Source organism: Dermatophagoides farinae, chromosome 2, assembly GCF_024713945.1.
Source record: "Dermatophagoides farinae isolate YC_2012a chromosome 2, ASM2471394v1, whole genome shotgun sequence".
Classification (NCBI taxonomy): Eukaryota; Metazoa; Arthropoda; class Arachnida; order Sarcoptiformes; family Pyroglyphidae; genus Dermatophagoides; species Dermatophagoides farinae.
Window position 1 is genome coordinate 5,171,581 of NC_134678.1, and position 19,359 is coordinate 5,190,939.

Sequence of the window (19,359 nt, forward strand, 5' to 3'; positions counted from 1 at the left end):
TGAATATGTGTGTGGTATCGAATACGATATATATCGGATATATAATATGATTGTCAAGCATATATAAAAGAATTCGATTGAAAGTAGTATCGAAAATCATACGATCTTCTAGCAGCATTTAATGGAGGCTAAAAAGTAGAAAAGTTGAAATTTTTTTTTCAATTTAAAAAAAATATATACTAAAGAGAAAAAGAGGGAGAGAGGGTGAGGAAAAAATTATTGAAAATTCATTCAACTTTGTATTTCCGTTTAATTATTATCCATTTATAAATTGTGATTTTAATGTTTGATGGATCTTTTTTTCTTTCATTGAAATTCTATGTTTTGAACACCATCACATAGGGGCAAATTTTTTTTACACTTTATCTCTTCAGCAATAATAATTCCAACGTCAAAAATTGAAATTCGAAAATTGTAATCGTGTGATAGAAAATGATTTAGCTGATCAAAAAAATCTTCAATGAATCTTGGATTAGTAACCAGCAAATATCATGTGATATACATGTAAATGCGGTATTCTTTGTCGGTCCATTAATTGGAACGATTCCTGGATTGCTCTTGCGCGCTAATTCATTGATGTCCGATCCATTTCATATATATATCATCTGTGTTTGTGTTTGTATGTGTATTTGTAGTGAACTTCACCGTCATAATATCTAAATATTCTTTTTTTTTGTTTGTTTATACATTTTTCTCTTCAACATAATTCTTCTTGAATTCTTAATCTCTTCATCATTTTTTATGATATGTCAGTGTCAAACTTCCTATCAATAAATACTAAGGAAGAATAAATGAATGAATGAATTACCGTTTGGTGCCTTGAATTTTTCCACAAAAAATGAATTCTACTGATTGTCAATTTCAATCATAATCATCATAATTGAAAATTTTCTTTATTTAGAACATTATCATGGCTATGAAATTTATAATTGATTTGAAAAGGTAAGCACCGTTTTTTTTAAATGTGACAGGTAATATTTTTAATATCATTTAGCGACTGTTGGTGCTTCATATTTGTTTGTTGTTTGGCAAAATACATGTGCATGATCATCATAGTTTTCCATTATAGTATTGTCGAGCAAAAGTCTTCAAATATTTTCTGATTAACCTTTATTATCGATATAATATTGATCATTTGATATTCGAGATGATCAAAAAAAACGATAGTTAGAGAAAAGAAGATATAATAATCACATTTTGGAACGATCATTGCAGAACTCCAAATTCAAGTTCAGTTATTCAGTTTCTTTATTTGTGTCTCTGTAAACAGCATATAGAATGGATTCAAGTATGTATAAATGAATGAATGAACAAAATAAAAAAAAAATTTGACATTGAATAACATGTACATTCTATCCTTAGAATGTTGTATTTATTATCACTATGATAATCGTCGTATTAATTTAGTTCAACAATAGATTGTTGCCAAAATACTATAAAGAAAAAAAAATACCCTTTTTTACTTTACAGTTATTTTTTCAAATTATATTTTCATATTTCCTTTTCGTCCTTCCTCTCTGTACCTTCTTCTTCATTTATAATTACAGAAAGAATTTTGTTTTCAATTAAAAAAATTTATTTTGTGTTATAATGATATACTAGCATGTTTAATCACTTGATTTTGTTCATCATCATCTATGTATATCGAGATCTTTTTAATCAATTTTCGCGTGCGTTAATCTCCCCTGAATGAATGAATGAATAAATAAAATGAAATAGACACGAGCATGTATTATGATATTGATGATGATGATGATGATGATGATGTTCAAGTAAAGAAATTAGTCCATGGATAATTCGGCTGTGAATGTAAGATTGAATGAATGAATGAACGGATGCTAGTGGTTCATTTCTTTGTCATCATCATCATCATCTTCAACGTTGTCGATGTTGTCGTTGCAACTTAGAATGAATGAATGAAATCCAAACACTCAATTTTGTTTGTGTTTTTTTCTCATTATTTTTATTCTGGAAGGTATGATCATTAGAAAACAACAAAAATTTAAAAAAAATTCAATGACATCACACTTTTCATTATTCTGTGATTTTTTAAAACAACAAATACCAATACAAAACAAGTGTATTATGTTTTTTTTTCGAATCTTTGAACCCTGTTCACATTATGATCGTTCCAGCTTTTCCTTTGAATTTTAAAATTTTCTTTTTTTCATTGATATCTGTCCACAAGTAACGATAATCAATGTATTGATTGTACTTTGATCATTATCTTTTAATCATTTATTTTTTTTCTCAACTTTTCACTTTGATTTATACCGAGAAAATGAAGAAAATTAATAATCACAAAAATATTATTTATTTATTTTTTATATTCATATTATCATCATTAGAACTGTCATCGAACTTTAAATAATTCAGACCATCTATTTCAAGAATAAAGCGATTACTAACAAACTTTAATAGAGTTTGTCGAATAACAACGAATTTTCGATTTATTCCCCCAATCCCAATTCAAATCTTTCCAGATTCTTGACAATGTTCCAAGCATTGCCATATTTGGAATCAATAATCAACCATTATATCATCAAATCGTTATCATCAATCATTTCACCATTATCATCATCATCATCATCATCATCATCGTTGGTTTCGCGTTTCAATTCACGTACCAGTGAAATTGTCAATATCATTATTATAAAATCCCTTGTGTTGTTAGCTTTCAATAACTGTTTTCAATTGCAAATCCAAAACTTTATTATCCATCATCTGAAGTTAACTCCACGACTAGAATAAATGTCTAATGAATGGGTTTTCCTTTTTTCGTTTTTCTCTTTAATTTCTCAACTGTTCTTATTCAATTTTTTTATTCAAATTTTTTAATGATAAAGGTAAGTCGACGTTTATTCAAACGATTATTTATCCCTTAATAGTATCATTCATTTATATAAAAAATTTTTATACTCAATATAGACACATCATTATTAAATTACTATTAATAGTCATTTATAAATTTCGAAACACAAACCGGAACGACGAAAACTCAAGCAATTTAATATAATTGTGAATCCAATTCATTTGTTTGATTATCATGTTTATCTTTATATGATTGAATGTAATGAAGATCAATGTAAATTCTAATGAAAAATCAATAGAACTCGAGCCATTAGTAATCAAAAACAACACCCATATAACCTTGGCAATAATATTTGATAATAAATTCAAGATTTTTTTCATTATTACTTGTGTGTCTTCGTCATCATCATCATCGGTGTTCTTGCATGACGTTCTCAATCGATTGGGATCAATTTGACAATTTTACCACCAGTTGTCATAATGAAAAGGAAGCAGCAGCATACGAAAGAAATGGAACCATTATTTCCGATGAATTTGGCAACGAAACCGATTATCGTAACTAATGGCGATAATATCGTCATGAACAAAAACAATAACAAAATTAAACACAATAATGATAATCCATCGGAGAATGAAACAAAATTATCTGAACAAAATGGAATTTTTGATGGCCATAAGGTATGTTTGATCGATTTTTTTCTTGATAGATCAATAGATTATATTTTCGCTTTAATGCATACATTCCGTATGTTTTGTACATATGTTCCGTGCGATCTATTTTAGAACGATAAATCTATTAACAATTCAATGGCAGAAAAATTATCGACTAATCCACAACTACAGTATCAAAATCATTCAACAGACGATGAAAAAATGATACAATCATTGTCTTCTGCCGAAGCTGCTGTGATTAATGATAAATTGGATTCAATTTCAAGTGCCAATAGTAGTAACAATGATTCTTCACCCCATCATCAAAATCGCCTGCAAACATCATCAGCGGCAACGAATAGTACGACAACGCACACACATCAGAGTAAGAAAAGTCCAAAGAAAAATAAACGTCAACTGAACTATTCACGACCACCGGATGGCGGTTGGGGATGGATGGTTGTTTTTGCTAGCTTTATCATCAATCTAATCGCTGATGGTGTATCTCTATCATTCGGTGTCATCTTTGTCGAATTGGTAAATTATTTTAATGAATCAAAAAGCAAGACCGCATGGATCGGTTCTCTTTTCTTATCGATACCGTTATTAACTGGTCCTATCGGATCATCTTTGGTCGATCAATTCGGTTGTCGCAAAGTTACGATTGCCGGTGCTCTATTAGCTTCGGCTGGATTTTTTATTGGCCAATATTCCACCTGCGTAGAACATTTATTTTTTGCATTCAGTTTAGCTGGATTTGGTCTGGCACTTTGCTATGTAACATCAATAGTAAGCGTAGCATATTGGTTCGATCGTCGACGATCACTTGCTACTGGATTGGCTGTTTGTGGATCTGGATTCGGAACGTTCCTGTTTGCTCCACTCATCATTTTATTGCTGAAAGAATATGGCTGGCGTGGTACATTGCTCATACTTTCCGGAGTCTTCCTCAACATGGTTTGCTGTGGATTCTTGATTCCTGATGTTAACATTGATACTTCAGGCGATGTCTCCTCTTCTTCCTCATCAAACAGTGGAGATACATCGGACTTGGATTCAAATCTTTCAGATTCTGACGATAATTTTGACATTGACAATCAAAATGATCGTCTCACATCAATAACGGGTAATTTGTCACAAGAGCAACATCGTTTGTTGCTGAAACAGCATTCAGTTATGGCAAGACCCTTATCGGAATCTCATTCAAACGATGATTCATTTCCACGACATACCAGTTCATTGATAAATATACCAACATTTATCAAAAATAACGATAGCCAAGATTCTTCGAATAATAACAAGAATGAAATGCAATCCAATAATATTTATGGTGAACTAACATTTCGTCGTGGTGGTTATCTACATAATTTGATTTGCCACTATCCTCATTTATTAAGCATGTTTCTTCCATGGGATATGCAATGTGATGATCTGACCGTCAAAACCAAAGTTAAATTACAATCAAATACGACACCAGTTCCTTTGATTTCATCATCCCCAGTTCCACCGAAAGCCACACAGAAAGTTGTTGAATTTGGTTCTACTCATCACATGGATTCTCATTCCAAATTGAATGGTATTATAAATAGTAATGACGATGTTATGGATTCGAATAAAGCGACAGATAATGGAGGAATATTGAAATCATCAACTAATTCTAGACAAAACAGTACAAGTCGTTTTGGACAGCTATTGAATTTTGCTCGTCAATCACAGCATTTTAATAATAATAATAATAATAATAATGATGTCTTATTCAATCAACATCAGCAGCAAACACCACGTATAAATCGTTTGCGTCATTTACGATTGCCTCGCGGAAGTTTGACATATAGAAACGCAATGTTGGTCATCAATAAATACCGATTAAAAGCATCTTCAGCGCCTGACATCTATCGAACTAGTATGGCTACTATTAATGAAGAAAAGGTAAGTATAACCAATTTATCAACGAAAAATGGATTAATAATCTAGTTTTTTTTCATAGAGTTTAAATCTCTATGAAAATTTAAAAGAAATTCTCATCAATATGATCGATATGTCCATTTTCAAATCTTTTCGTTATTCAATATTTTGTTTGTCAAATTTTCTGCTCTATGTTTGTATTGATGTGCCCTACGTTTATATACCGGATCAAGTAATTACCAGTGGAGCATCAGATAAAGATGGCGCATCACAATATATTTCGATTATCGGTGTTTTCAATACATTTGGAGTGGTTAGTTTCTTAATCATATAAGTATTGTATTTTTTTAATTGTTCAATTCAATGATTTAGGTTTTTGTCGGATATATAGGAGATAAACCATGGCTAGATGCAAGTTTCATTTATTCCATTCTTGTATCAATAAGCGGATTAGTCATGGCTGCCATACCGTTGACAACTGATAGCTATCTCATAAGCATTCAATCGGCCATCTATGGATTTTGTATCTCGGCCAATTACTCATTAGTTTCAGTTATTCTTGTTGAATTGATCTCGCTGGATTCATTCACAACGGCCTATGGAATGTTATTATTGGTACAGGGATTTGGTTCATTGATTGGTCCACCACTTGCTGGTATGTTTTGTTATTGACTTTTATTTTAATTTCATTAATTGAATAAAATCTAGGCTGGATATTTGACATATCTGGAAACTATGATAACGCGTTTTACATAACCGGAATTACAATTATGCTATCTGGTATATTAGTATTACCAGTGGGTAGAAAGAAAAACTGTTTCCTTTGGAGAAACCAATCCGACGATGAAATCGAATCAGTACTGAAAGATAGAAATGGATGTCCCTTATCAAATGGTGCTTCATCACCATCATGTAAAATGACAAATGATAACAAACATTCGAAACCAAGAGCTGATACGACTATTGAAGAAGATTCCGAAATTTGAATTTACGATTGATCATCATAAATGTGATATTTATAATTGTAATACTGCTGAATAGTATTCAGTGAATACCACACAAGTGTTGATATTCTAATCCCTGATCTGATATTCAAACTGTTTATTATTATTATTATTATTTATAATCAAACTTTCTCCTTTTTTCTCATTTAACAATTAATCTCTTTTGATTTGAATGTCTTTTTTCACAAAATCTCATATCTCAATTGATTATTTATTTTCTGATTGTGTGATTTCGTCTAATTCTTTTAGAACTTGTAAAATCAGTTTTGATTTTTTTATGTTTTGCAATACCCAAATTCCTACTAAGTATCGATTCAAATTTTTTTTCAACATAAAAAACCACTGGATTGAATAATGTGATTTTTTCCACATTGAATAACTCTAGTCTTGCACCAGTGCCCATATATACTCTCTCAAGGAAGATTAATATATTTTCCGAATTGAATTTCGTATTTAATTTTTTTGTATCAGATTAACACATAAAAACCTGTGCGTATATGATCGGGTGATTCTATTGATTTTTTTCTCATATGCACAAAACAAAAAAGCTTGATCTACCGGTGATGATTATATAATCCAATCAAAAGAATTGCTCACTTTGGTATTTTCAAACAAATTATTACACACGAAAAATAAAAAATGAATTCGTTCATTTTATTAAGTAATAAATTTTGTAAAAATTCTGAAAGATTGATACAATAATTGAGTGAAATTTTTTAGCCCATTTTCGGTCCAGTTTTCAACGATGTCAGTCCAGCACGCATTATTTCATCGACCAACAAAATATTACAAGCAATCGAAGTACTGTATGATTGAAAAAAATAGATTGATGAGATAAATTATATTTTTCAAAAAAAAATCAATACTCACCAAGAAAAGATCAATTGTCTTTTAACGCGATAATTATCAAAAATGCCGGTTACAATTGGATTGCAAGGTTCACCAGTGTTAAGATCAATTCCAACGGGCAATTTAGTATCATTGTATTCACGTAACAATTTAATGATAACTTCCTGTTGATCATATCCTGAATTGAATGCCAACGTTTTTGGTATCACCAAAATGGAGTCAGCAAACGCTTGTACACCTAGTTGGGCTTTACCATCAACAAGATTTTTGAATTTTAGTAATTCAGCATGCAAGGCGATTTCGAAAGCTCCGGCACCAGGTATTAAAGCTTTATCTTCAATGGTATTTTTGATAGCTCTTAATCCATCATAAAGAGCATCCTTAATTTGAGTTATAGAATATTTGTGAGGTGCACGAATCAATATAGTAACTGATTCTGGATTTTTCAATTCTTCGACGAAAGTGAACTTATCTTCGCCTAAAGTGTGTTCATAAACTAAACCAGCATGACCAAGACAATCTTGAGTAAGATCTTCAAGTGAATTGACAGGGCGGCCACCACATGCTTTAGTTAATCGTTCCATGTTTCGACGTTTGGCCCGACGAAGAGCGGTAATTCCTGCCCGGCACAGCATGTCAAGTGAATTAGGATCAATGCCTTGCTGATTGATTACCACGAAATTTTTCTCGGGATCATCACCACAAACTTGTTTCTTGAAATCAATTATTTTTTGGCACCGATCTTCAATAAATTTTCGTTCAGCAGCAATCATCTTCTCACGTTCTTCGGCCGTTTTATAGAAAAATCCAGAATGAACAGTTCTATAGATTTTGAATAAAAATTTTACAAATTTTAAGCAAAATATTAACGACTTACGTTTTTTCATATTCGAGAGACACATTACAAGTAAGGATGTAAGCATTGGTCAAGCGTTTTTTCATAGCTGGATGGCGAGCACCATGATCCAGTACCAAACCTTTGATCAAAGTGGTATCTTCGATTGTTTTGCATTGCATATGCATGATTTCCACCATGAACAAATCAATCGATTTTCCCGGTTTGTGGATGTGTGACACGGCTTCCACGCAAATTTTTGCTAATTTTTCGGCAATAGGAGCGGCAACTTTTGTTTTTAGTGCAGTTTTAGCAACGCTTAGCATCAATTCCTGGTCGGTTTCGCTGGCTGAATATTTGAAAGTATCCATAAATTCGATTGACTTTTTACGAGCTTGATCATAGCCATCCGCAATCACACGAGGATGGACACCTTCATTGATGTAGATTTCGGCTTGCTTCAACAATTCACCAATGATCAATACGGTCGATGTGGTTCCATCGCCAGTTTCATCATTTTGAGCTGTTGACGCTTTTGCTATCAATGAGGCCGTTGGATGTTGAATTTGCTAATTATAAAAAAAATGTGAATATTGTTAATAGACTTTTGAAAACAACTAACCATTTCATGAAGTAAAACATTCCCATCTTTGGTAATTTTTATATCACCAGCTCCACTGACCAACCTGTTGGAAATGAATTTCAATTTGTAATTATAAATATAAATAAAGTAGATAGTAGATAATACAAACATTTTCATTGTTCCTTTTGGACCAAGATTAGTACGGAGAACTTCTTGTAGACCACGGGCACCACTAATATTCACAGCCAATGCTTGTGAATGGCGAGCAATTTCGGCTTTAGGATTCAACGAATGAATGGCTGCCATTTTTTTTACTAATCTAGAATTTGAAAAAATTGACAAATTTAATAAAGAATAAAGAACAGATTTAGTTTGATGCAATGAAACAAGGTGTGTGATGAATAGTTTTCAGTACGATACTGCAACAACGTGCTTTTTTCCATCCAACAATAGATTTGATGCCGCTTTAAACAATGCCATCTATCGGCAGTAAAATCTTTTTAATATGAATTTTTTTTATTGGCAGAAAAAATTTTAAATTGAATGAATTACAAAATTTATGATCAGAAATTACTTAAAACATATAATATAATTATTATTATTACTTATTAATACGTACAAGTGAAGGACGTAAAAAAAATTTGGCCCCATTCTAGACTAGAGAGGTGTTTACAAATTGAAAAAAATCAACTTTTGATGACAATCAAACTATCATCTTTGAATTGTCGTCCATAATGTTTAGATAGATTCATTATGAAATTTCGTTTTAATGTTTGCAAACATTTACGATAATTTGAATTCGAACGATATTTAGCAATATCAAAACTAGGAGCATGTGGCATATGAATGATGAATGCATTCGGTAGGACAATGAATTCATAGTTTTGTGCATGTAATTCCATAATGTGTGATACTTTATTCCAGCCGAATCCAACGAATCGTGTATCATAACGAACAACATCACGATGTACAACGATATATGGCTCAAAATCTGGTTCCCATTTTATCCGATAAGGTGTGGTTGCTTGTCCCCAAATGGCAAAATTTGTTGGTGCATGTCCTTTGGTCCATACATGATAACGGAATGTGAATAATTGTCCAATGTTCAACATTTGAATCAAGTCAGCTTTCGTTTTAGGAAATTGTATACGATAAAGAAGTGTTTCAAAAGCTGGTACAACCAAGGCACGTTTTGGAGTGTTGTTAATGTTTGATGAACTTGAATGATCTATTAGACTGGAAGATGAACCCAAACCAATAGATCCAATGGAACGTTTGAGGTAATCATAGAGGCCGATCATAGGCAGGAAATCGATATCGGTAAGAAAAACATATGGCGTGATAACTTGATCCAAAGCTACATTTCTTAATTTATTTATCGGATAGAATGGTCCATCTCGATATACGATATGATAGTCAATATTTTTTCTCTCTGAAAGAGTTTTAGAATTTTGATGATAGCCTAGAAATTGCTGAACTTCTGAATCAGACATGTACATTGATAGAGAAATCGGCCCTTCCCAATGTTCACACAAAGCTTCGACCATCTGTAAGCGATCCATGGAAAGCTGAGCGACAAGTGTAACATCATTTCCGTCTGGCGATGGTTCGTATTCAAATTCAATGTAATGAAGATGAGTTCGATGTTGAATTGATTGAGCACGATCAAACTCGTAACAAGGATCATCATCATCACTTGGTTGTAATGATTGACGATTAATGATTAAATTATTTGAAAGGTTAGCTGCAGACATAGGTAATGGAGTTGTAGGGCATCCGCCCATCAATTCTCTTCGTAAAAGGTTGCCATCATATTCCAAAAATGTTAGGTAAAGGTTACGAAAAAATTCTAAATGTTTATTTTTGACTTTAAGTTTTTTCGGTGAATTCCAATGTATGATTTTCAAATCTTGTACTTCAGTGTGGCATAGTGAATCTGAAAGCGAATTATCCGACAATTGTACATTCCACTGACAAGGCAATCGATACACTAATTGAGGATATTGTTTAATAATAGCATTGAATATATCTTGATCTGCTAATGAAGTTGAAAGCATCGATAAAAGTTCTTTTTCTGCAACTATTTTCCAGATAGCTGACCAATTGAAATCACGAAGTCGTTGTAATCTGAAAAGCATTACTCCAGTGTTGAAACCTCGTCCTAGTGCTGGCCATGGTACATGATTTTTCCACAATTTTCCAAGATACCAATCGGAATGATTCTCCACGAGAGCAATTGATTCTGTTGACATTTTTAAAAATAATTTCCATAATTCGGCAATGTCTGTTGCAAACGTTATATCAGTATCAAGAACAATAACTTTATCCAGTGATATGGGAAGAATTTTTGGTAAAACAAGCTTCATTAGGCCAAAAACTCCAGAATAGTGTTTATTAGGAATCCAATTGACATCAGATTGAAGCATGTCTGTTAGATAGAAATTGACTTCAACTTCGGGAACCGACCAAGTTTTAAATAATGTTTGCAAAATATTTTGTGCTATCTGATCGGATATGAAATGAAAATGTAGAGGATTTTTTCGATAGAATAAGATAGATTTGATTAATGTAACTAATGATCGCGAAGAATTATAACCAGCACAAACGATTGCAACTTCGATCACTTCACATTTTGAAACGATATCTTGATTGCCTTTATTATCACTAGGATGATCACAAGGCCTCTTTGAGAACAAAGATGAATTTGTCAAAAGTTTTCGCTCATTGATTGTCGATATTTTTGCATTGTTTAACGATTCTTTTGATGATGATGATAATGATCGCATTTGATTATGCTTGACTTCAGCCAAAACATTCGCTAAATGTTGGCGAGAAATTTTAAGCTGTCGTTGAAGGAATTGATTCTGTTGTTCAGCATCTTTGACACGTTCAGCTAGTTTCATTTCACGATCAGTAAATCCTAAAAAGTTTACATTATTTTTTGTTTCATGCTGAAGATGATAATAAATGAAAAGACTAGCTGAAAGAGCACAAATTAGTCCCAGAATCCAAAGACGATTACGTCTTTTAACCATTTTGTGATTAATTATATCGATAATTTATTATCACTACATTTTTGTCTTGAGAATAAAATTGAATTTATTGTGAAAAATTTGATCATTATTATATAATAATAATAGATAGATTTTGAACAAACAGCTGTGGGGGCGTGAAACAATTCTAATTGGAATCAAAATTGACAGTAGAGTCGAAATCGACGGGAGAGGAGGAGCATGATGAGGACTGGTTAAGCCATACACACAGTGGTTGGTAAGTCTACCTCATCATAATTGTATACAATGATCTTTCCAATCAAGTTACGTTGATGTGATTGATTATTTCAAAGTTCTAGAATTGTGTTTACAAATTTTAATTCAATTCAAATGTAAATTTAATCTACAAAAATCATACATATCATCAGTTAAAATACTCTTCATTAATAACTTTGGAATTTGTTTAAAGTTTCAAAGAAATCACAAAGTGTGCAAAAAAAAAAATTATAAAATGTGGCCGATCGGGTCATCGAATCAACAAACGCCGAATGTTCAAGTGTTCTATAGAAAATTTCCAACAAAAATCATTGCTCATTGTTTGCTTATAGCGGTATGTATTTTTTTTTATTAAAAATTAAAAATTACTGATAGAATCCACGAAAATTTTGTTCATTAATTTACTAGTTATCATGGCTTACAAAATCCGCTAATGCAAATGTCGTGTCATTGACATCGAATGATTTCGATGCATACACGTCTCATTATGAATTAGTATTTTTGAATTTCTATGCGGATTGGTGTAGATTCAGTCAATTATTGGCTCCGATATTCGAAGAAGTATCCAAAAAAATTACTATTGAATTCCCTGATGAAGGAAAGGTTTTATTCGCCAAAATTGATTGTGAACACGAAAGTCTGTATCTCTCATTGCAGTTTTATGTATGATTAAATTTATTAAAAAATTTACTATTTCAGGTGCTTTGGGCCAAAGGTTTCACATAACGAAATATCCTACACTCAAAGTAATGTTGAATGGAAAGCTATTGAAAAGAGAATATCGAGGGCAACGTAGTTCCGAAGCAATGGCCCAATATCTTCGTGATCTTCTTAAAGATCCAATTATACCAATCAATTCTTATGACGAGTTAAATAAGATCGATGAGAAAAAAGGAGCTATAATGACTTATTTCCGTTCTGAAGCTGGTTTCCAAAAAATTGAATATGACCTGCTTCGCAAAGTTGCACGCGATCTTCGAGATGATTGTAAATTTTATTGGGTGACTGGTCCGCCTGTTGACAAATATAGCACAGCTGAAAAAATCTTGTCAATCAAATTCAAACCCTCGCGTTCATCTCCATCGCCAGATGATCTTGAATTTCCTACCGATTTGAAAAGCTATGATGAGCTGAGCACATGGGCGACAGACAAATGCATTCCATTGGTTCGTGAAATAACGTTCGAAAATGCCGAAGAATTGACCGAAGAAGGTTTGCCATTTTTGATTCTTTTCCACCATCCGGATGATAAACATTCGGTTGAATTGTACACTAAAACTGTCAATCAAGAATTATTGAGCGAATCCGGAAGCATTAATTTTTTATTAGCCGATGGAGTGAAATTCGCTCATCCATTGATGCATCTGGGCAAAACTCCCAAAGATTTACCATTAGTTGCCATTGATAGCTTTCGTCATATGTACATGTTTCCAAATTTCGACGATATCAGGTTTGTATCATTATCGTTTTTTGGCCTAATTTTCACCATTTTTTATAACATATTGAATAGAACTCCAGGAAAATTGAAACAATTTATTCAGGAACTTTATTCTGGAAAATTACATCGAGAATTCCATTTTGGTCCCGATCCTACATCACATGATCATCATGGGGATGGACATAATCAGTTACAGACACAGCCACCAGAATCGACATTTGCAAAGCTAGCACCATCAAAAATTCGCTATACATTATTAAAAGATGAATTGTGATATCTTTTTATCTGGATTGATTTTCATGCGAAAAAAAACGATAACAATAACATGCTATAAATATAAATATTTGGTAAATTAGAATTATTTTTAATCATTATTTGATTGATAACTTCCCTCCCACAACTTTGTATGATTTGTTTTCATCTATTGGTCGTGTTGTTTGGTATGAAATGCACAAAATTAATTTATTGTTTTGTTAATTCTTTCCCATTTAAAATTCAGAATGACATTGGTGAAATAAATTAATTTTGTGTAATTAATTAATCAATTAATTCATAAAGAATAAAGTTTATCTCATTTTATAATTACTATAATTCAATTCAATTAATTCCAAAAAGCTAAATTGAAGAAATTACATTGAAAGGATTGCCCTTAATCACGAAAATAAAACTCATAAGGACAATATCAGATGTAGGTAGTAAAATTTATAATTCCATTTTGAATTATACACAATTTATATATTTCATAACACAATGGGAAGGGAATAAAATAGGCAATTCAGTAATGCATCAAAGTTTTTTTTTGATGTTAGAATCGTAGAAAAAACTCCGTTTCACTTTTAAACACTGGGCCACAATGAAAATAGATTTTTTCTTAGAAAAAAAAGAAAATAATGTAAAGAGTCAATAACATTCAATTCTTCATTTTTGTTCTGGTTGTGGATCAACATCCATTTTGGCTGGTTCTTGTTGATCCATTGGAGGTGATTGTTGTTTATCCCCAGATGCTTCTTGTTGAGCTTGCTGTTGTTGTTGTTGCTTTTCTTTTTCAGCATTCTTTTCCGCGGCTTTACGACGTTCTTCAGCACGGCGTTTACGATTATTATGGATACGTTGAATCGATGAATCAAGTTGTTGTGATTGCGATTGAATAGCATCACATGTAAATGGTGGATCATCATAGGTTCTCATTGAAGCCAATTTTCCGCTTACATCATCGAACCAATGCTGTTTTTCTTCAATTTCTTCGAAGAATTTTTTCTTTTCATCATTGTCGTCATTCAGATCATTTGTTTCCATAATTTTTCGTGCTTGCTGTAAATGATGTCCTAGTTGTTCAAGACAACGAGGCCGGTTTTCGAATTCTCTACGACGCATTATAACGGAATCAGCGAACGATTTAGCCATCATTTGCGTTCTTTCATCATACACTGATTTTGAATGCATCACTTCCTTTTCATCTTGTTCGTAAAGCCATTTTTCATTTGACTCCAATTGTTGTTGAAATTGTTGTTTGGTTGCTGGATCAATGAATGGATCATAATCACCTGATTCCATACGATCACGCCATTCATAAATAAATTCTTCCAATGCATTTCTAGCGTCGGCTTTTTCCTTCCAATTTTTATCGGCCAAAATCAGATTCGATTCAAATTCGATAAAGCGATCTTTCACCTCTTTTGGGAGCAAGCCTGCAATGGATAGTGGTTCAACAAGTAGGTCTATGGTTGTAGTTTTTGGTTTTTTTCGCTTTTGCTGAGGTTGCGAATCGTTGGTCTGTTGTTGTTGTGTTTCAGTTTCCATTTTGTTTTGACCATCTCCAGAATCGTTATTATTGTTTTGAGGTTGTTGCTCCATCGGTTCGTCTTGCTGCTGCTCATTAGTCTGTTGAGGATTTTCATAAGAGAATGTTGCTGGTCCAATAGAGAGAGTGCAATTAGCATTGATACGAACACGAATCTTGATTGGACTTTTATGTTCTAACATCGATTGTAATGCATTTGAACCAGGAGGTTCCGAAATTCGATATTGTGCCAGAAACATCTTTTCTTGGTGCAAATTATCATAATAAAAGCTGAGGGTAATGGGTAAATTTTGTGAAGGGATCGTTATCTGTTTTGGGCATGGAAATGGATGTCCACGTGGAATCATTGCTGGTATGACTTTTACATCTTTACCGGGAATTTCGTACCTATGGCATTTGAAGGAAAAAAAATATTAAAAAACCATATTTTTTCAATTTCAAATTACTTACTTAAAATCGACACTAAATGGTAAAGAATCGATGAGATGAAGTTCACGTGCAACTTTGAATGTTGGACTAAGAATAGCGCATTGTAAAGCACAACCACGAGCAACGGCTTCATCTGCATTTAGCGTTGTCGATGGTTCCAATCCACAGAATTCTTTGATCATTTTTTTAATGGCAGGAATTCTACTAGTACCACCCACAACCTCAACCGAATCAAGACGAAAATCTCCATAGTTGTCTTGATATTCTTTTATGAATCGTTCAACTGATCGTTCATAAGTCATCTTCAACATTGAAGCAATTTTTTCAAACAGATTCTGAGAAATTTGTTCGAATGTTGCACGATCGATTCGGCTGTTGAAATCTTTTTCATCGTACAAACATTCAATATTGATGGGCAATTCATTTGGATTAGCCGATAAATTTTTTTTCAATTTTTCGCATTCGACAATCAAACGATAACGTGATCGTTCACTTAATTTTAAAGAATGTTTTTCGATAAAATAATTAGCCAATGCTTCATCAAAATGTCGACCACCGACATCGGCCAGGAATTCAGCATCCAATACTTTTAAATAGTTGTCTTTATGATTGAACAAAACCATGGCTGCTTGTGAGCTTGTTTGTCCACAATCAACAAATCCAACAATGGAAATATCAGAACCGGTAGGCGAGCTTCTATAGAATCCATAATAGAGTGCCACAGCGGTCATGTCAGATATGACACGTAATGGATTCAAGCCGGCAATCTGAGCAGCATCCAACAGTGCGCGTCGTTGTAGAAAATCAAAATAATTAGGACAATTGATAACACAATCAACAGGATTGCCAGATATTTGCCTTAATTTTGTGTATAACATTGCCACAATTTGAGTGGGAGTCAACAGCTGTTCATCGCCATGTTGAACTCGAACAAGAATTTCATCATCAGGTCCAGGTTCAATTTTAAATGGAAAGTCTTGAGGATTGACCTGATGATATTTTTTTCCGATGATCTTTGTCGGAGCAAAACAAGTGTTACTAAGATTCATCATTTGTTTTTGCTTAGCGGAAACACCCAATTCACGTTGATTACCACCGAAGCCAATGTATGCAGGTGTTGATCGTTGAGAATATTCATTAAGCAGAATTTCGATACCACCTTGCCGGGCAACTGCTACATAACAATTTTCCGTACCAATACTGATACCACAGATTGATGATGTTGAATTACTAATGGAAGCCATTATTTGACGATATTTACGAAAAACCGAACGATTTTTTTGCTGATATTCTGAAAGATCAAAATTTTAAAATTAATACACATGTAAATATTTCCAAGTACAGAAAATCACTTACCAGACTGTGAAACTGATGTTGATCGTTTATAATTATCGTCTTCGCTGCTACCGGCGAAATATTTATAGGCAGAATTAAGAAATCTCTTTAAGCCGCTAATGGTTGCTGAGTTTATCGTTTGGTCAACGTGAAATAATAGACGAGATTGTATGCTGCACAATGTATTGTGTTTTTATTACACGATCAGGATTGAATTCATTAAATTTTAAAAAATTTTTCTTTCTAATTTTTTTTTCGAACAAACTTCAACAAGGAATTAATTTTTTTTTCTTTGTTTAGCTTGGTTGGGTTGATGAAATTGATAATTATGACTCAAATTATACAATGAGTATATCTGGAATAAATGAAAAATGAAAAATCAAATTGAAATGATGGCAGCAAAAACAAGCAAGAATAAAAAAGAAAAAAATGCCGTTGCTAAATGAATTGAATCACATATAAAAGCGTGTGTGTGTGTGTGAGAGAGAGACAGAGAATGGATTGGTATTGGATGCATTAAAATGAATATAAAACACGCTTAACAACCACTACTTATTTTGAAAGAAAGTTCTCGAATAAAATGTATAGATAATAGTACTCCGATGTTATTGCGGAGGTGTTACGTTCGATCACTTAATATGTGAATTATTTTTTGAGGTGGAGCTTCTTTCATTCAATTCGAATGTCATTGTCGGCGATTGTTAGAGATTGCGTATATTAATCAAAAAATGCATGCCTTTTTTTCTATTTCGATATGTTTACAATTTTGCCTGGATGAAAATATTTTGTGGACTATTCGCGAATATTCGCCAATATACTGGAAAATTCATAATTGACCCTACATAATTCTATCTTTCTTTGGTTCGTATCATGATAGTCTACTTTTCAATTTCAAAAGTAGATTATGTCATTTTTGAAATAAAAAAAAATTCTTTTATAGAAAAATTATTAGAATTTAAATTTCAACTATTGTGAAATTAATTGACCACCATTATATCATCATACAACAAACATAAACATAGCATGGGCTCAAATCGTGCATTAATCCTTTCATTGTATAGAAAAATGTTACGTGAATCACGTAAATTCGATTCATATATCTATCGTGAATATGCTTGGCGTAGAATTCGTGAAGCATTTAGGCAAAATATGAATGAAACAAACGAGCAAAAAATTCGTACGCTCATTGAAGATGCCCAAAATAATTTGCAAATTATTCAAAGACAAACATTGATTGGTAGTCTATATCCATCAAAAAAACTGGTTGTTGAAGATCCAGAAATTAATATGGATAAATTGAATCATCCTGAAGATGATCATAGGCAAAAACAACGAAATAATTTCGAAACAGCCAACAGGTAGCCTTTGCCTATTATAATTACTGGTCAAAAACTTTTGATAATTTTTAATTTGTTTAGTTGTTGAATATTATTGAAAATTAAATTTGAAAACAATTAAAATGTGATAATTTTCATTTTGAATATATTTGACAATTAGATTATGAAATTGCGTCACTTTGTTTATGAATAATTCTCTTAATATTAATCTTTAGCATGCGTCATCATCATTTCAGCAGTTGACAAAAAGGTTAAAATCGGCAAGTTTTTTCTTGTGGTTTGTTTGTAAAAAAGTTCCAAAATAAAAAGGTTATTATTGTATTATATTATACTATTTCCGCCATAATTTCCATGTTCATACAATGAATACAACATTAACGCGATCAAATGCAGTGTTTGCATTCACCCTATCAAATTTGGCTTTCTTGACGGCTTTTCTTGTTCTGTCTACGATGACTAAAGTAATTTCAATTGTTTTTTTTTTGATAATTTTCTATTAAAAATCTTCAACGTTTGATCCATAAACAGGATTATTCAAAATTGGCTGAAGTTAAAGTGAATAGTGTACGAAAATTGGTTAAAAATGTTGCCGATTATTCAGCTGGCCGTGAACGTAATGATTTAGGATTCTTATCATTCGATTTAGATGCTGATTTTAGCCCCGTATTTGATTGGAATACGAAACAATTGTTTCTTTTTCTAACCGCTCAATACGAAACAAAAACGAATGCTTTAAGTCAAGTTATTCTTTGGGATTATATAATGTTACGTGATGAAAGTAATCAACATCGTTTAACATTACGTAATCAACATACAAAATATTATTTCTGGGATGATGGCAATGGCTTATTGGGCAACAATGTTACCTTAATATTATCCATGAATGTTCTACCTAATTCAGGATTTTTGCCGATTCATTCGATTCCAACATCTCAACATAATTTCCTTTTTCCCAATCAGTATGATTCGAAAAGTAATGTATAATTTCCTGTAATGAATGTGGATCAAATTGGATTTTCAAAGCTTTTTCATTAAATTTTTTTTCTCATACCATTACCATTAATAAAGAAAATTGAACGAAAATTCTACATTCCTATTTTTGTTGTTAAATT

The 19,359-nt window shown here is 32.3% G+C and overlaps 7 protein-coding genes across 11 annotated transcripts; 4 read left to right on the forward strand and 3 right to left on the reverse strand.

Annotated features, from left to right (window-relative positions):
* The first annotated feature begins 151 nt into the window (after positions 1–151).
* Positions 152–7,176, forward strand: LOC124493365 (monocarboxylate transporter 9). Of its 5 annotated transcripts, XM_075735813.1 has the most exons (8): positions 152–619; positions 754–942; positions 2,349–2,846; positions 2,929–3,489; positions 3,595–5,391; positions 5,450–5,680; positions 5,740–6,022; positions 6,076–7,176. In XM_075735813.1, exons 4-8 carry the CDS (start codon positions 3,292–3,294, stop codon positions 6,351–6,353), a joined length of 2,787 nt encoding a protein of 928 aa, XP_075591928.1. In that variant the 5' UTR covers positions 152–619; positions 754–942; positions 2,349–2,846; positions 2,929–3,291; the 3' UTR covers positions 6,354–7,176. The 5 variants fall into 5 exon arrangements, with proteins under 5 accessions (XP_075591928.1, XP_075591932.1, XP_075591931.1 ...); XM_075735817.1 differs by lacking the exons at positions 152–619; positions 754–942 and adding an exon at positions 995–1,288; XM_075735816.1 differs by lacking the exons at positions 152–619; positions 754–942 and adding an exon at positions 1,752–1,975.
* CCT6 (chaperonin containing TCP1 subunit 6) lies at positions 7,005–9,113 on the reverse strand. Its single transcript, XM_047056487.2, has 5 exons — positions 8,808–9,113; positions 8,678–8,741; positions 8,098–8,624; positions 7,242–8,042; positions 7,005–7,175 (listed from the first exon to the last, which is right to left on the reverse strand). The coding sequence occupies exons 1-5, from the start codon at positions 8,942–8,944 to the stop codon at positions 7,088–7,090; spliced, it is 1,617 nt and encodes a 538-aa protein (XP_046912443.1). The 5' UTR covers positions 8,945–9,113; the 3' UTR covers positions 7,005–7,087.
* A 22-nt stretch (positions 9,114–9,135) lies between these two features.
* Positions 9,136–11,823, reverse strand: LOC124493384 (xylosyl- and glucuronyltransferase LARGE2s). Its single transcript, XM_075735818.1, has 2 exons — positions 11,393–11,823; positions 9,136–11,320 (listed from the first exon to the last, which is right to left on the reverse strand). Exons 1-2 carry the CDS (start codon positions 11,671–11,673, stop codon positions 9,325–9,327), a joined length of 2,277 nt encoding a protein of 758 aa, XP_075591933.1. The 5' UTR covers positions 11,674–11,823; the 3' UTR covers positions 9,136–9,324.
* Positions 11,824–11,897: 74 nt separating this feature from the next.
* ERp44 (Endoplasmic reticulum protein 44) lies at positions 11,898–13,931 on the forward strand. Its single transcript, XM_047056496.2, has 4 exons — positions 11,898–12,241; positions 12,316–12,544; positions 12,607–13,357; positions 13,418–13,931. The coding sequence occupies exons 1-4, from the start codon at positions 12,143–12,145 to the stop codon at positions 13,617–13,619; spliced, it is 1,281 nt and encodes a 426-aa protein (XP_046912452.1). The 5' UTR covers positions 11,898–12,142; the 3' UTR covers positions 13,620–13,931.
* On the reverse strand, positions 13,689–17,552 carry LOC124493376 (heat shock protein 105 kDa). The gene is made up of 3 exons (XM_047056452.2): positions 16,932–17,552; positions 15,597–16,866; positions 13,689–15,533 (listed from the first exon to the last, which is right to left on the reverse strand). The coding sequence occupies exons 2-3, from the start codon at positions 16,817–16,819 to the stop codon at positions 14,264–14,266; spliced, it is 2,493 nt and encodes an 830-aa protein (XP_046912408.1). The 5' UTR covers positions 16,820–16,866; positions 16,932–17,552; the 3' UTR covers positions 13,689–14,263.
* A 76-nt stretch (positions 17,553–17,628) lies between these two features.
* Positions 17,629–18,393, forward strand: bcn92 (LYR motif-containing protein bcn92). The gene is made up of 2 exons (XM_075735819.1): positions 17,629–17,771; positions 17,851–18,393. Exon 2 carries the CDS (start codon positions 17,934–17,936, stop codon positions 18,270–18,272), a length of 339 nt encoding a protein of 112 aa, XP_075591934.1. The 5' UTR covers positions 17,629–17,771; positions 17,851–17,933; the 3' UTR covers positions 18,273–18,393.
* Positions 18,394–18,465: 72 nt separating this feature from the next.
* Spase22-23 (Signal peptidase complex subunit Spase22-23) lies at positions 18,466–19,330 on the forward strand. The gene is made up of 2 exons (XM_047056538.2): positions 18,466–18,708; positions 18,776–19,330. The coding sequence occupies exons 1-2, from the start codon at positions 18,610–18,612 to the stop codon at positions 19,229–19,231; spliced, it is 555 nt and encodes a 184-aa protein (XP_046912494.1). The 5' UTR covers positions 18,466–18,609; the 3' UTR covers positions 19,232–19,330.
* The last annotated feature ends 29 nt before the right edge of the window (positions 19,331–19,359 follow it).